Source organism: Cricetulus griseus (genome assembly GCF_003668045.3).
Source record: "Cricetulus griseus strain 17A/GY chromosome 1 unlocalized genomic scaffold, alternate assembly CriGri-PICRH-1.0 chr1_1, whole genome shotgun sequence".
Classification (NCBI taxonomy): Eukaryota; Metazoa; Chordata; class Mammalia; order Rodentia; family Cricetidae; genus Cricetulus; species Cricetulus griseus.
In genome coordinates, this window is record NW_023276807.1 from 8189874 (window position 1) to 8207323 (window position 17450).

General features: G+C 43.8%; 1 protein-coding gene across 50 annotated transcripts in view; it reads right to left on the minus strand.

The window, feature by feature from the left end:
• Map4k4 (mitogen-activated protein kinase kinase kinase kinase 4) overlaps positions 1–17450 on the minus strand; it is a 145919-nt gene that overhangs the window by 10336 nt on the left and 118133 nt on the right. For 7 of the 50 annotated variants that reach the window (XM_027386768.2, XM_027386763.2, XM_027386776.2 and 4 more), the window contains 10 exons: positions 15211–15444; positions 14103–14209; positions 12695–12846; positions 12002–12099; positions 11150–11158; positions 9873–10048; positions 9104–9224; positions 7927–8118; positions 3710–3827; positions 3254–3424 (listed from right to left, as the gene is read on the minus strand). In XM_027386768.2, the coding sequence (XP_027242569.1) occupies positions 3254–3424; positions 3710–3827; positions 7927–8118; positions 9104–9224; positions 9873–10048; positions 11150–11158; positions 12002–12099; positions 12695–12846; positions 14103–14209; positions 15211–15444 (1378 nt within the window). The remainder of the gene's footprint in view (positions 1–3253; positions 3425–3709; positions 3828–7926; positions 8119–9103; positions 9225–9872; positions 10049–11149; positions 11159–12001; positions 12100–12694; positions 12847–14102; positions 14210–15210; positions 15445–17450) is intronic. The other 43 variants (XM_027386772.2, XM_035452461.1, XM_027386773.2 and 40 more) reach the window with 16 other exon arrangements.

A 17450-nucleotide genomic window follows, 5' to 3' on the forward strand; every position in this document is an offset into this window, starting at 1 on the left:
GCTGCTCTACCACAGTTTTCACCACCAGGAAACAAATGCACTATTCCTTACCTTTCCACTGCCTAGGAATGTTAAAGCAGTGTGCCTTCCCCTGCGACTTGCTGACGGACCACACTGTGGTGGACTGCTTACTCCTAGCAGGGAAGTACTCTGTGTCTTCCACGGACACTGCCGTTGCTGCCTGTCAGATCACACACATGCCCACCTATGTAAGGCAACAGCTCAGAAGTAGCGGCTCCTACTGCCAGGCTTTACTTCCTTACTCTTCCACACACTACAGATTCTTACTGAAAGCAGACTTACCACCTGACAAAGCTAACTAACCAGGCCACCAAGTCCATGTGACATTCTTCTTCTTGTCCCTTCCTTCTACCCTCTTGCTCGGATCTCCCATGCTTTCTGATGATTTTATAGCTGACAGACGTAGGCCTTAATTCAGATTGTCCAGAGAATCTCCGCTTTCTCACAAGTGTTCATTTTCTTAGAACACAGAGTCATGCTGTATCTTCAAAGTTTACACTGCCTGAGATGCAGTGTCAAAAGTTCTGGTCTGGCATTCAGGACCCCTACTTCACTGGTCAGTAGGCTTCTTCCACTAAAAGCCTCGATTAACATCCAATACTCTATTTCTGGAGGCACTGGACTCTACCTCTAAATTCACTTATTTATCCATATGTTTGTGCTTCATTTTTGGTCTAAAACCTTCACCTCTAAAAACATCTTCAAACACGTAGCATTGATTTATGTTCCCAGGGAACTAAACATTCATTCATGTCAATTCTCTAAGCTGGGTATAAACTCACCAAGACAAATAGTGAAGTCTTTGTGTTCATACAAAGTATCTGCGAGCTCAATAATCTTATGTAGATAAAATGGGGGGTGGGGAAGGGTAGCCGTCTATAAAAAAGCTTGAGAAAAATTTAGGAGTCTCTAGAATTTGGGCATTTTCCCCCAGTATAAAGTCATCAGATTTGTGTAACTATTAAAGAATTTGTTTCTAAAAGAGTTTTTCTGGAAGTTTATGAAGCTGTAAGTACATACACTCTATAAGTCAATGTTCTAAGTTTACTTGATTCATGCTAATGGGATTATCCACAGGAACACTAGCCATGTAAATAGACCAACAAAAAGGCCACAAGCCACAGTCTATATCCTCAGTAGCCATGTACAGCACTGGTGAATGGCCAGTGCAGACAGGAACACTCTGACTAGGAACCAAACAGCCCTTCCCTTTGTTGCTTCTTGTCAGGTATTTGACAACAACAGGAAAGAAACTAAGGGCAAAGTCCTTTTAGACGATCAATACACTACACCAAAGTACAGAAAATGGGGCCCAGGACTTCCTAGGACATTAGAAGAACATAATGTCACATTAAGACTGTTCTCAGGTCTAACTTGTCTGCATAAAATGATGTAATTTGCTAAAAATTTATTACAGATTTCAACATAACTGACAAGTTGAACAAATCTCTACACCAAATATGATGTAATATATAAACAAGTACACTAAAATCTTTCAATATGAGTAAATAAATGGTAGTCAGCCTCCTGAAATAACAGTAACTGATATCTACTGAGCAACAGCAGTATGTTGTATGGTGCTCCCCAATTTTTTTTTTTTTAAATCTAGACCAGTGCTTCTCAATTGTCCTATGGCTTGCACCCTTTAATTCAGTTACTCATGTGGTAACCCCCAGCCATAAAATTATTTCTGTTACTACTTCATCAGTGTAATGTGCTACTGTTATGAATCATAATGTCAATATTTGTGTTTTCTGATGGTCTTAAGCAACCCCTGAGATGGGTCATTTGACCCCAAAAGGGGTTGTGACTCTTGGGTTGAGAACCACTGATCTAGACAGATAATAAAGTCTTTATTGCATGACCATATGTGGTGATATATTGTTTATGATTTATTCAAGTCACTGGAGATCAAAATAACAAAGCAGCCATACTAGTTAGCCATAGTAGCCAGGCACATACCTTTAAAACCAGGACTCAGGATTAAGAGGTAGATGACCTCTGAGTCGAAGACCACCCTGGGCTAGTGGAGAGTGAATCAGAGCTTTAATCTCAGGATTTGAGAGGTATAAAAAGTAGAGGCATTCAGTCTGAGATTAGTCTCTAGCCATGTTGAGGAGAGCATAGCAGTCTGAATGAATCTGAGGAGCAGTGAAGCTGGAGCAGTTTGAGGACCACCCCTTTGATCTGAGCTGAGGTAGAGGCAAGATCTAGTGGCTGGCTGCTTTGCTTTTCTGATCTTCAGCTTGAACCCCAACATTACCAGTCTCTGGATCTTTCATTTATCATGTCACAAGCATATGAGCTTTAAAACAGTCATGACAGGGCAGAGGTCCTGACCACAACAGTCAGGTGACAGCTCTTTAAAAGGCCTCAGTAGAGGGCTGAGCAGGAGCTCAGAGCCAGGTGCAGAGAAGAGCAGGCCGAGTGGGTGAGAACAGGGGCTGGGAATGTTGTAAGGTTCTAAAGGTACAGGTCGAGCCCTTGTGTCAGCCTCAGTCTTTTTTCCCAAAAACAATAGAAAGGGGCATGAAAGGCTGGACAGGGGGAGAAGAAAGCTGATTTACTACTGCGGGCAATGTGGTGGCTGGGATTTCAGGGAGGACTGTAGGGAAGTGTGTGCTATTGGCCCTGCCAGGAGACGTCATGCCATATGTGGGGCGTAAGAGACTGTTGTGGGTAGAAGCAGGGTACTTTGAAAGCAGAACACAAACCATGGGACTACATGTCAGGGCGAGGGCAGGATGGAGCTGGCAGAAAGGCAAGTTTGAATTGGAGAAGGCAGACCTGAGTGTGCAGCACCACCCCCCCCCCCCCCCCGCTACTGCCCTCAGGACACACATGTAAGACAATCCAGGCTGACAGTGCCTCTGCAGACTGCTCCTAGAGTCTCATTTGGAAACTGGTCAAAGTCACAGACAAAAAAGGTGAGCACAAGCATTTAAACTTCATTATTCCCATGCTAAGGACCAAAAGGACCAATTCCTTCCTGTCTCATGCCCACTGTTCATCTTTATGCGGAGAAATGGAGAGAGGTCACTTTTCCCAACGTCCTACTGCTGAAATGACTGCAGTTACATACATGCACTCTGTTCTATTAACACACACTCAGCTAAACTTAAGGCACGGCACAGGAATCACAGAAATTGTAAGGTCTTCAAACAGTGATTCTCTGGATGACAAATCTGTTCTAAAACTACCGTAATTAGATAGATAGCAGTGAGATACCTACCCCACAAGGCAGCGCATAGTATCTCCGAGTTAAACCTCTTCTTGTATTTACGAATCTCAGGGGTATCGCTCTGTGGCCTAGTGTTGGTGGGGTTCACATTGACCACTGAGCCTTTCCGAGTAGGATCTTGCCTTATGGCTTCTGGTCTCATTCCGTCACAGGAAAATCCCACTGAAACATAGTACATTTTGATCTCATCTTCTGTACCCATACACAACTGCCTCACTCCCTCAATATGCCCCAGATAAATATCCATATGCTATAAATGACACTTTCTCAGACATGGAAAAGGAGATTGACTATGAGGCTCACTGCTGAACAGGCAATGAGAGAGGGATGGACTTCTTAGCAAAGGTCTGAGCCATGAGCAACCATGCATGCCTAAGCCACTTGGGAAGCTACACAGGGAATCAGGTCCTGTCTGTCAGCTGCTTTCCTTGCCGCTGCTGTACTTACCCACAGAAGTAACTGTTGTTCCACTAGATGGAGAAATCTGTAGTAACCTGGGGTCTATAAAAGGTGTAAAGGAGGAGGAAGATTTGTGTTTCTGGAGTGTGCTACTAGCGGATTGAGTCTGCAATGTAAATTTCAATTTCATTAATATAAGAGACATTTAAAAAGTGAACATTAAAGACCATTTCAGTCCACTTATATATACAGCACCATTTCCCAATTCAAGCCCTCTCTTCCTGCATTGTTCCCCCCAAAAAGGCCAGCAGGCATTTCAACTGCCGTATGTCTTCCTTGAGATGCACACCTAGGCAGTGATGCTGCAAACTGCCAACAAAAGCACCACTTCACAATCAGCTATAACAAAAATTAATGGAAATTCTTAAACAGCAACTGAAATGTCTTAACATCAATTCAGTACTTTCTAAATGTACTTCACACACTAAAAAGATAATAAAGACTACCTAATATCTACTGTGATAGGCCACTGGTGCTCCACTATCCACTGTGATAGGCCACTGGTGCTCTACTATCCACTGTGATAGGCCACTGGTGCTCCACTATCCACTGTGATAGGCCACTGGTGCTCCACTATCCACTGTGTTAGGCCACTGGTGCTCCACTATCCACTGTGATAGGGCACTGGTGTTCTACTATTCACTGTGATAGGCCACTGGTGCTCTACTATCCACTGTGATAGGCCACTGGTGCTCTACTATCCACTGTGATAGGCCACTGGTGCTCCACTATCCACTGTGATAGGGCACTGGTGTTCTACTATTCACTGTGATAGGCCACTGGTGCTCTACTATCCACTGTGATAGGCCACTGGTGCTCTACTATCCACTGTGATAGGCCACTGGTGTTCTACTATCCACTGTGATAGGCCACTGGTGCTCCACTATCCACTGTGATAGGCCACTGGTGCTCCACTATCCACTGTGATAGGCCACTGGTGCTCTACTATCCACTGTGATAGGCCACTGGTGCTCCACTATCCACTGTGATAGGCCACTGGTGCTCTACTATCCACTGTGATAGGCCACTGGTGCTCTACTATCCACTGTGATAGGCCACTGGTGCTCCACTATCCACTGTGATAGGCCACTGGTGCTCTACTATCCACTGTGATAGGCCACTGGTGCTCCACTATCCACTGTGATAGGGCACTGGTGCTCTACTATCCACTGTGATAGGCCACTGATGCTCCACTATCCACTGTGATAGGGCACTGGTGCTCCACTATCCACTGTGATAGGCCACTGATGCTCCACTATCCACTGTGATAGGGCACTGGTGCTCTACTATCCACTGTGATAGGCCATTGGTGCTCCACTATCCACTGTGATAGGCCACTGGTGCTCCACTATCCACTGTGATAGGCCACTGGTGCTCCACTATCCACTGTGATAGGCCACTGGTGCTCTACTATCCACTGTGATAGGCCACTGGTGCTCCACTATCCACTGTGATAGGCCACTGGTGCTCCACTATCCACTGTGATAGGCCACTGGTGCTCCACTATCCACTGTGATAGGGCACTGGTGTTCTACCACTGTGATAGGCCACTGGATGCTCCACTATCCACTGTGATAGGGCACTGGTGCTCTACTATCCACTGTGATAGGCCACTGGTGCTCCACTATCCACTGTGATAGGGCACTGGTGCTCTACTATCCACTGTGATAGGCCACTGATGCTCCACTATCCACTGTGATAGGGCACTGGTGCTCCACTATCCACTGTGATAGGCCACTGATGCTCCACTATCCACTGTGATAGGGCACTGGTGCTCTACTATCCACTGTGATAGGCCATTGGTGCTCCACTATCCACTGTGATAGGCCACTGGTGCTCCACTATCCACTGTGATAGGCCACTGGTGCTCCACTATCCACTGTGATAGGCCACTGGTGCTCACTATCCACTGTGATAGGCCACTGGTGCTCTACTATCCACTGTGATAGGCCACTGGTGTTCTACTATTCACTGTGATAGGCCACTGGTGCTCTACTATCCACTGTGATAGGCCACTGGTGCTCTACTATCCACTGTGATAGGCCACTGGTGTTCTACTATCCACTGTGATAGGCCACTGGTGCTCTACTATCCACTGTGATAGGCCACTGGTGCTCTACTATCCACTGTGATAGGCAACTGGTGCTCCACTATCCACTGTGATAGGCCACTGGTGCTCTACTATCCACTGTGATAGGCCACTGGTGCTCCACTATCCACTGTGATAGGGCACTGGTGCTCTACTATCCACTGTGATAGGCCACTGGTGCTCCACTATCCACTGTGTTAGGCCACTGGTGCTCTACTATCCACTGTGATAGGCCACTGGTGCTCCACTATCCACTGTGATAGGCCACTGGGGCTCCATTATCCACTGTGTTAGGGCACTGGTGTTCTACTATCCACTGTGATAGGCCACTGGTGCTCTACTATCCACTGTGACAGACTGTTGGCGTGATCTCCTATGTGCCATGACAGACTACTGGTGTGATCTATCTAATGTGATGGATTACTGGTATGACCTACTTTCTACTGTAAAAGAAAATACTGGTATGATCTCCTATCTACTATGGAAGATGATTACTGTGACCTACTATCCTACTAGGACAGATTATGGGCAAATGCTTCTTTTGTTATTTATTTTAAATTGAGCCTCTTCAAGAACACTACAGTTTTGGCTAACGTTACTAAAAGGTGCATCACCATTAAGCCCATACCACACAACAGGGGCTCATCAGTAAACATACAAAAGACAATAGGCATGACCTTCTGAACTTTTAGGAGCACTGGTATAAATAATGTAACTTAAAACCAAAAAAAATAAAACAGATAAACAAAAAGCTCACAAAGAAAGTGAAACAAGTTGTTAAGTGGAAATGTAATGATGATTAAAACCAAACAGAAAAACTTGCCAGTTTAGTGAGTTAAAGGTTATAGTAAAATGGAGCGTGTGTGAGATATAAACAGGAGTGCAAGCACAGATCTCTGGGACAGAATATATTCGATCAACTGCCTTTCCCCTATTTGCTTCCCTAATGGGTACCTGAAAGTCACCATGCCCTACAGCCCATGCCAGCCTAAGATTCCCCACCTGACACCGTTGCCATCACACAGGCTTCTCTCTCCCTGCCCCATCAATCAGTGCCCAAGCCAACAGATGGCCCAAGGTGCCCAGAAAGTAGTTGCCTGACACTGTCCTCAGAAAGAGACTTTTCTCTATTTTCTAATGAGTGGACCAAAGTATTGCTGCTGCCCAGAAGCCAATCAATCGTTTACTTGACAAGACTGGCTGAAACTAAAAGTCCGTTTAGACTTCTCTCAACTATTAAACAAATGGACCCAGTAAGTCCCCAAACCTGTGAAATTAGATCATGTGTTTAATTAAGCAAATGTTTAAGGTGGGTTCTATCACTGCACTTGGGCATGACCTATTTAAAGAACAAAGGCTCACCCACCTATGACCCAGACTGAGTAGCACAGCCATGCCATGAACACACAGGACTACCTATACAGAATTTTAAATTAAAAGAAAGCTCAGACCTTTGTCCTTGCTTAGCATCACAATTTTCTAGGTTTCCCCCCCTAAAGCACTTGATGACTTCTTAAACCCTGAGTACATGTGAATGTCAAGAAAAAGACTCCTTTAAAAGGGTTGGTGAAAACCAAAGTCATCAGCCAACAACCAACCCCTCCCCAAAATTAACAAATGAAACCAGTAACCAAAACACAATCGATGCCTATTTGAAGGAGATTCTCACACCAGACAAGAATTTTGTGCAGGTAAGGCTAAGTCTCTGTAGTCACATTTTCCTATATTTTATAAACTGGATAAAAAGAATGAAGAGGCAAATTCCACAGATGACTACAAGGATTTCATGCCAAATACGTAATGGATCTGAGAACACAGCAATCATTTTATTTACTTAAAAAAAACGAACAGAATAAAGCAAGCCATGCAACTATACTTATCTAGAAAAAAGTAAACAGTGAACTGGCAAGTTTGGGGGGAAATCAATCCATCTAGGGTTAGGGATTTGTATGCAGATCTGAACATGTTACTTGGGATTGGGGAGGAGGGCAGATGACAGAGAAGCAGGGGGGAGGAAGGGAGAGAGGGTTTCTGGGAAGGGCTTCTTTGCAAACTAGCTCCTAGGCAGTGCTGGTCTAACCCCAGGAAAGCAGCCAGCTTGTGGTGTGAGACATACCTCATTAGCAGTGAGCTTGTCCTGGGGTGTCTGTGGGGACATGGTGGGTGTCGGCTGGCTGGAGGATGGGGAGGAAGAGGTGGAGGAAGTGGAGGAGGAATGGCTTTGCTGTAAGAGATCTGGCAAGAGGTGAATGCGACCCGCAAAGCCATTGCTCTCATGATGGCTGGCACGCTTTTGGTCAACTGTACTCTGTAGAAAAAACAGGCACACTGGTCTCGCTCAAGCACTGCTGACATTGCTGACAACCCTACTGATAACTGCTTTGTTCAAGGTGCTGTGTGACTTTTTAAACTGTTAATTACCAAGGAAAATCCAAGGGAATTAGCCAGAATCACTCAAACTGCCTTGCCAAATGCCCAGTTTGAGCCAATTGAATCCAAAGTACCCAATGCAACCAAATGCAAGTAGCCAAGTGTTTCACCTGGTTCATTTGCAACAATAGCATGGAAGACCACCCCCTTGTTCTGTTTGTAAATCTGTCTAAAATACCTCTAGAAAGTACCCTGTGGTTTCTTCCAATCCTGGTTTTCTCATGTTCTCCCTACTTTCCATCCAAAAACACTGCTGTGGCATGAAACACTCAGGGCAAAATTCCAAAGCAGAGAGAGTGCCCTGTCCTATTTCAATGAGGAGCCTATCACTTGGACAAATCTAAGTTAAGAATGAACAGACAGTTATAAAACATCATGGTCCAAAGAGAACATATCTTGCATCACAAATAGAGATCATCATTTTGGACCACAGGAGAGGTGCTCACCCTCGTGCCCCACACCTGCTGCAATGCTGCAGACACTTAGGGCAAGATGCCCCAGCAGAGCCTCCTGGTGGCTCTCTTACAGGCTCCAGATCTGCACTTCACTCTGTGAGCCTTTGTAACCCTCCCTGTGGGCTTTTCTACCACTCCAACACAGACTGTGAGACTCAGCATGGTGCTTGGATGAAGGCTGCCACAGGCATGCAGGGGAGCAGCAATGTGGGGTGGAAGACTACTGGCTACCTTCGTGGCATGCAGCACACACCTACCTCCCTAGCCCAGGACACCCTACCCTCAGAGTTGTGTTAACATGAAAACAGATGATGATGTAGAAATAGCATGAGTGAGTGAATGAGCAAGTGGGTTAATGACTATAGGAGAAGCTCAGCCTCTGACAACAGAAGGAAGAGACACAGGTACCTGACGGACGATCAGGGTGCCCTCCTTGGATGGGGTCATGGCTGGCTCACTTTCGACATCATCATGAACAATCATAGTTTTCACAGATTCTGTTTCACCATTGCTTAGATTCAGAGATGACCTGTGGAGACAAAGTCCCCAAGTCAAGGATATCAAGCTGAACCTCATTATTATCTCAGAGCTGTGAGGTAAGAGGAGGCAGCAGCATGAATTTCCTCTAGGACAGCATGGATTTGGCTTTATCCCTTTGACAGAGAGTTCTTTGCAGTTCACTTTGTTCTTAAGCAAAACATTAGAATGGATACTTCTTTCTAATTACACTAAAACTTCCCTTTTACTGCACCCTTATATTAAATAAAAAAAAGACATTATGAGATATTGTGAGGAAGCACTGACGTACGTGTGTGTGTGTGTGTGTGTGTGTGTGTGTGTGTGTGTGAGAGAGAGAGAGACAGAGAGAGAGAGAGAGAGAGAGAGAGAGGGAGGGAGGGAGGGAGGGGAGACTGTGTGTGTGTGTGTGTGTGTGTGTGTGAAGAGAGAGAGAGAGAGAGAGAGAGAGAGAGAGAAGAGAGAGAGAGAGAGAGGGAGGAGGAGGAGTGAGGGAGGGAGGGAGACTGTGTGTGTGTGTGTGTGTGTGTGTGTGTGTAAGCTATATTCTACTGAGTTCATGAAAACTACATCAGATTTCTGTGACAGTGTTAGGGCAAAAGGCTGCAGCAGAAAGCAGGCTCAGTGAAGACTCTCATCTGCGAACACAGCAAGCACTGACGCTGCTCTGGTGTCCTCTGGTCCTGAGGTGGAATCATCAGCCCCCTCCTGCTCCACATCCTCTTCCTCCTCATCAGTGGTCCCAGACTCCTCACTGGAAGAGGAGTAGTCCGTCACTTTGTGAGGTGGCCGTACATCTTCCACTGCTCGAAGCTCTTTGGCCAATGCAGTCAAGTCCTAAGACCCAGGATGGAAAAGAGTTAGGCAACGGGGGAGGTAGAGAGAAAACAGGTGAAAAGCTTTTCAGGTTAGCCATCAGCAAGTAATCATGGTTGATGTCAGAGAGGGAACTGGGATAAGTGGAGATTTTTGTTTCATATGAAGGAGTTTGTATAGTTTTTGATAGAAAAGGGCAGATGTCATAGGCAATCATAATACAGCGATCTGTTTACAATAAGCTGACAGCATTTTGTTTTCAATTAGAAAGGAATATTTTATGTCTGTAAGTCTAGAGACAGGGCCGAGGCTTTGCTGTGAAGACACCATTTCTTTAGAATACCGGCCTCTAATTATATAGATCTGAGTTAACATATCTGGGTTTTCTTTCATCCACATTTCACGAAGAACCCTGAGCCTACAAGACAGTGGAGTGCTGCTAGCATAAAATCACCCCAACTTCCCTGCTAGTAACTACCACCCTCTGGAGCTAGGGGCATTCGCAGGGGGAAAGTCTGATTTGCCACATGCCATGGCAATAGGTGGGGTAGCTTTCCATTTGCCTTTCTTCTAGACTTAACCCACATTCCCTGTAACATGGCCAATAAATGTAAACATCAGAGGAAAACTTTTTAAAACCTGGCTTCATTTCTTTTTACTGTGCTGAGATATTTTAAGATTCTTATCAATTTGTTAAATCTAATTTCCCAGAGTGATGATTATTTACCCCCTACATTTCCATGCAGAGTCTAAATTCACTGTTCTACTTGGGAATTTCATTTAAAAACAATATTTTAAAAAAACAATAATATAGATGTTTTTCCCTTTCTATTTAAAGAGCAGTTCTAACTTAGTTTTCCTCTTTTATGCATTAAGAGTATGTTTTGTTTTTTTTTTCTTTTAATTTAAGCTCACTACATCCTGTTAATTATCCACAGGAATGAAGCAATTTTAAAACAAGTGTTCAAAACTTTGATAACAATAAATATCTGGAACATGCTTTATCTAAGACAGCTGATTCTCATTAAAGTTTAGTTTGTAAAGTCTAGAAAACAGTAAGGCAAGTTGAGGGCACAGTTAAAATTCAAGCCAAGTTAAAAGGCAGAGAGAGTTAGGGCTTACCACTTCACCCTTCAGGACACAGCAATTCATGGAGGTGGCGAGGGGGGGCCATCGTTGATGAGGGATGCAGAGAAAAAGAGCAGACAGCAGAAAAAAAGGGGAGGGGGGAAAGTCCAGAAGTCAGTTCAGGCAGGAAACTAAAACTTCAATAGGCTTAAATCCACAACCACCCACAGTCACATAACTAATGACTATGACAAGGAGGGAAGGGGCAGTCACAACCATCATTCCAGAGACCAAAGGCAGCACTCAAGCAACGGGGGGTTTGGAAAGCAGATTTGCACAGTTCATTTTGAAAGCCAGTACTGCAAATGCCAAACTCATTGAAAATAGATTAATGTCCAGCAGAGAGAGAGAGAGAGAGAGAGAGAGAGAGAGAGAGAGAGAGAGAGAGAGAGAGAGAGAGAGAGAGAGAATGTGTGTGTAGGGGGCACACTTAGCTTTTATTTAGTATTACCATAAAGTGCACGTTTCCTTTAAAATGCCTGTCAAATAAAACTACATTTTTTTTTTCTGTACTTCTCTGTAAAGAGGACTGCACAGAAAGTATAAGGCTGAAGTAGAAAAAGAAATCTGTCTCACTAGGGACTTCAGAAGTGAGATGCCTAAGGGAGAACCCACAAATGCATCCTAGTATAGGACATTCCTCCTCCTCCTCCTGCCTCACACCAGGTAAGGGCCACACAAAAATCAAACCACTGAAGGCTTCTCAATCACTTTTCTTTCTTCTTTTTTCTAGAGACTGAACTTAGAATCCCCTAAGTGCACCCCATACCCCTAGCCCTTTAGCCACATTCTTATTACAAATGTGTCACTCAGGCTTGAGACAGACTGATAGTACCCAGTCCTTACAGCAGGCTTGAGAGGTCGAAATACTTCTTTTTTATCTTCAGGCTTTTTGGCTACATTTTCAAGGCGCTGAGATGGAGAGCCTTCAGACTTAGAAGATGCTGTTAAGTTCAAGACATAAAAATGTAGAAACAAGATATATGCGTGTCATAAGCTGTCCCAGCCTCGCCCCTATCCACCCAGCTTCCCATTTCTCCCTGCTGACTTCTGTTGACCCCATTAATAACAAGGTCTCCGTGGAGTCTGAACTTCAGACCTAGGGATACTCTGGCAGCCTTTCTGATGTCTTACTTAAAAACCTGCATCTGTTTCATGGATGCCCTTAAGTGTACAGAACATTGCCAAGGAATTTTCAACTACTGTCATCAATAATACATACATAGGCCTCAGAATTCAAACTGGAAGAAATGTGTTCAAATCTCTGCTTAAGCATTTAGCTAATTCACTTTAGGCAAGTTATTTAATTGCAATCAACTGTAAAGTGCTTATGGTGCTATGTATGTGTGAAGCTACAGCTCTCTGAGTAACATTATTGTGACTACTAATGATAACTTATATCCTTAGCCATCAATGTCAAAGCATCATTGGTAAAATGCAGCTATATGCAAATCCATGTCTCCTTTTACACATGGAGGTCTTCTAACCACTAATTACAGCCATTGCTCCCAGAGAAAGTGTACAGGAGAGATAGCCTACATCTCACTCTGAAGCGTTCACCGGAGCCGCTCTGAGACCCAGGATGGGAACCAGGCTGGGATCCTGAGTTGCTGGACCCTGAGGAGCTGCCACTGCCTGGCCTGGGGACCAGTTTTTCCACTCTCTCCCACAGGAGTCGGGGCTCAATACTGCTGTTAGAAAAGAAGAGAGAACAGTGTCATCCCACTACACGATGGCATAAACGTACACATTATGTGGAACCTGGGGAGGAGAGAAAAACCTACAAACAACATTTAACGCAGTGTACTACATACGCATGGTGGTGCAGACCTTGTTCTGAGTTATCATAGTGAGGATAGCATCTTCTTACTGAAACACGTGAAATCCTCGTTATGAGTGAGGTGAGAGCTGCAGATACAGTCTGGAGCTACAATCATCTCTGTTTTAATCAGAGACCCAATTCTTGATTGGAAATAAGTATCACTTAAGTAATTACCCAGAAACTTTTCCATATCTAGGTTGCCCTCATTCACTCGTAACAGCTCTCACACCCAATGTCCACAGCCCATTCTTTTGTTTGAGATGTGCGGGGGAAGCAAAACTGGGGAGGCTTTCCTGCTATGATCACACCCACAGCACACATTTGCTGGAGAGAATCAGTGTCCTGGACACTGTCACAGTAAAATGCCAGTTTTCTCTGGTCATAGGCATTAAAGGGTTGTCTGTAGATTCTGGACTATCATCCATCTAGACACTTGTAACTATACCAAGGTTGCCAACAGGACAGGTTCAGTGATGAACAAATTGTCAAATACTTAATGATAATCTCTAGGGCAGTGCTGACAAATAGAAATTTCTAGTAAGCTGAACATGCAACACACTACACATCTGGTCCAATATCAGAGCTATTATCAGCCCCACCAAGGAGATGACATGCTAATTTTATTTTCTTTTAATTCAGTTAAATTCCTCCTTAGCCTTGTGTGGCTAACAGCTACTGTGTCATGGAGAGCTGCAGCAGAGATGCCTTTGACTAGATTGCTAGCCTACTGCAGACTGCTATAACACTGACTTTGCTGTGATTTTTACATCAGTCTATACCTGCATATTTTTAGATTAAAAACCTCCCTCAAATTGTAAGTTTCTCAGAACCTATTCCCAATTCATTCATTCTCTGTTTTACATGGAGAAGATGTTTTCATTTCAACTACAATACACACCAAGATTCAAATTCTCTTTTTACTACAAATCAATTTGTTGTTTTCACACTAGTGAAGGTGTGTGTGTGTGTATGTGTGTGTGTGTGTGTGTGTGTGTGTGTATACATGTGCACAGGAAGCAGATCATGTCTTTTGTGTTGGGAAAGCACATTTATGAAGTCAGACAACAGATGACTCTAAGAGACAGCATCTGCACAGCACATTGGTTCCTGCCATTCTTCTTTTACCTGGTGGAGTTTCTCTGTCCTGCTTGGCTATTTTGCTGTCCACTGCCCTGCAGTGGGGAGTCCCGACGGGATAAGACAGGTGAACGAGATGTTGTTCTCACAGGAACCTTCAGGTAGGAGGACATAGCAGTTAAAACTGAAAATATGAGATGAGCAAAAAAGCTTTCCTCTTCAAAATGCATTCTAACAGTCCTCCTTATGCTGGCAAGCCTATCACTAAGCTCCTCCCCTCAGCCCCACCCTTGTCCTGCACTGATCCAAAGAGCCTGGACAATCTCTACACTCCTGCAACACTGAAATGATGTTTTGGACTGAAGCTGGTGGCAGGGAACATACAACAGTACTTGGCTGAGATAATGTAAGAATCAAGAAATAAGCTCAAAGAAGTCAAACAATGGTCTACAAAAAGATTAGCAGGAAGCAAAGACTAGCAAAGAAGCAAGAAAATACTCAGAGGAAGCAAATTCCAAATGGAAGAAAAAATACACTAAAATATAACTTTTAGTTTCATTTGCTATTAATTACAAAACACTCAACTTTAAAATAAAAAATCATTTTGTTAATTTTTTCCTCATAAGACTTTTTCTGAAATCCCTGATGTTATGTACAATAACGGGTTAAGTTCAGTATAAATTCACAATTCTATTTATTTTAGAAGCATGCTGTGTACAATTTTTCTCTTAAAAATTTTAAAGATGTATTTATTTATTATGTATACAGTGTTCTGCCTGCATGTATGCTTGCATGCCAGAAGAGGGCACCAGATCTCATTATAGATGGTTGAGAGCCATCATGTGGATGCTGGGAATTGAACTCAGGACCTCTGGAAGAGCAACCAGTGCTCTTAATCTCAGAGCCAACTCTCCAGCCCCCTCTTAAATTTTTTAAATTAAGTTATTTTTAAAACCAGTTAACAATTAAAAGCTAATTGACCATTGGCTAAATGTAATTGCCTAAATACGGAATGCTTTTCCCTACATAAAAAGTTACTTTGAAATTTCATTGCCCCTTTAAATCTGGTGAAGTCACCATACCCATAATCAAAGTAAATAGTAAGTTTTAAAAGAAAAAAGAAAAAGCAGCACACATCTGTCTTTCTGCTCCTTACCCTTGGAGGCACCTCGTCACTGTCTGATCTAGACCAAGCCTTTTGGGTGGGGTCAGGTACCTCTGACTTAGAGTCAGAGCTTTGACTGAGCACCTCACTGCGGGAAGGTGGACATGGGTCCTGAGAACGAAGATGGTGGTGTGCGAATTTGGGAGGAGAAGGGTCACTGAAGGAATGGGATCTCGAGACAGGGGAAACATTGTTCTTGAGAGATGCCAGGTGGGACCACTGTACCTTACAAGAAAACAAAACACAAAACATTCAATGCTTTCTGCATACAACTAGCTTTTCTGGTCAACACTAAATCCAAAACAGGAGCTAGCAGAAGTGAAATGTGAATCAGGGCAGCACAGTGTCAGGCCTGGAGCAGCAAACCGGGTACAATCTGATGAAGAAGTAAGAGAAAAGGCCAATGCACACTCAGAGGGAAACCAGTGCCCAGCATGCTCTGCAGACAGCAGGAACAAGATCGTTTACAGACTCCAAAGGAGGAGAGTGTATGACATGCACGTCCATGTCAGCGCAGGGGGGAAGCCACAGGACAGAGGCACTGCTACACTGCACTCCTCCCCTCCCCACCACCCTCACAGACCCAGAGTCTGAGAGTCTGTCCAAGAAACAACATCGTGAGTGCACACAAACTCTTCCTATTTTGAGATGGTAGCAGGGTAACATAAGAACAACCAACTTTTCAAATATACCAATAATTTTTTTTCTTTCCTCCTAATCTTCTACATCTCTATTAATTATGAAAAAAGGTGGGATTAAATTTTCTTTAGCAAAAAATCTAATGGCAAGTTGCCTCTGCCTGACCAGTGTCTTTCAATTGAGACCTCAAGAAAGTGACTATTTGCCAAGTGAATTTATTCAGATGCTTTAAAAAACATTCACTCAAAAAAATCTATGAAATATTTTCAATAAATTATGTCTTGCTGTTGTAGAATAATTGCCCAACATTATAATTCTCATCACTCTAGCTATATACTTACTAATTAGGATATTTAGTGCAAACTGAAAACATTAAGTCCTAATTTGTTTGACTTCTGCAGATAAAACCTGTAGCTAAACCCCAGTGTATAATCTCTATGGCTCATAGGCAGATCCAAATAATACTAGTTTTGGTACAACTTCATACTACTAAAATATTTAAAATGTTCACTGGGAACGTATACAAATGAACGTGTCACCAAGGAGCAGTAAGTGGGACTCAGTGTTAGGTGTCACACGAGAGTTTCCCTCTGAGACACTTCACAGGTACTTGCTAGGCCAAGAGCACATTGAGCAAAGGAGGAAGAGAGACTATTCTAAACATTATATTAGTCACCCACGAAATAAAAATGAGCCCACGTAGCTCAGGGACCCTTTAAATCTACTGCTCTGAGGTAAGTCTCTCCCTTGTGTTGGGTTTGACTTTTAAGACAAACGCTTCTTATGCATGTAACATGCCTCTCACCAAGAAATAAGCTCCAGGTGTAGGAGTGAGTGGTAGCCAAACTTTTCTACGTGGATCTGTTCTCTCACCCTAGTCTGTGTCTCTTTCTTCCCATCTTTTATTCTCTGGAGTTCTCTGTTGCTGCACCCACATCACACACACCCACACCCACACCCACACCCACACCCAGTGCCTCAGATCTGCTCCTCTGGGCTCCGTGTAATAGCACCCACTGTCCAATAGGAGGATTTGTCATTATGAAGCACATTCAAATTATTACTGTTATTTATTGTGAATGCACTGGTCACAGCACGATCACTACTTCTGCCTCGGAACCACCACATTTCATCCTACAGGACAAGGTCAGGGAAGCTTAGGCTCTGTCTGAGGCAGACTGCAGGACAGAGCAGTGTGGAGGAAGTACCTAAACACCATCTTCAGGGAGACAGCAAGAACCAGGGTTTGAGGCTGACATTCAGCCTGTGACATCTCAGCCATCTACTTTCCTGTATAGACAACAGGGCAGTTTCTCTTTGACCACTCAGACAAGGTAGAATATGGTACAGACCAAAGGAAAGGAAATAAATAACCTTTTTCCTGACTTCCTCCAGGAAATCGGTATTTAATCTACTGGTCATAACCTGTTGTGAATCTTGAAGAGTTTGTGAATCTGGGGGGGGGGGGGAGAGACTTTTCCAGAAAAATCTACATTTTAGGTCAAATAAATAGAATTCAGCATGGAATTACAGGACATCTTCAGCCTCCAAGGGTCCTCCAGGGAGCTGGGGACCACAAGGGTAAAGTACTT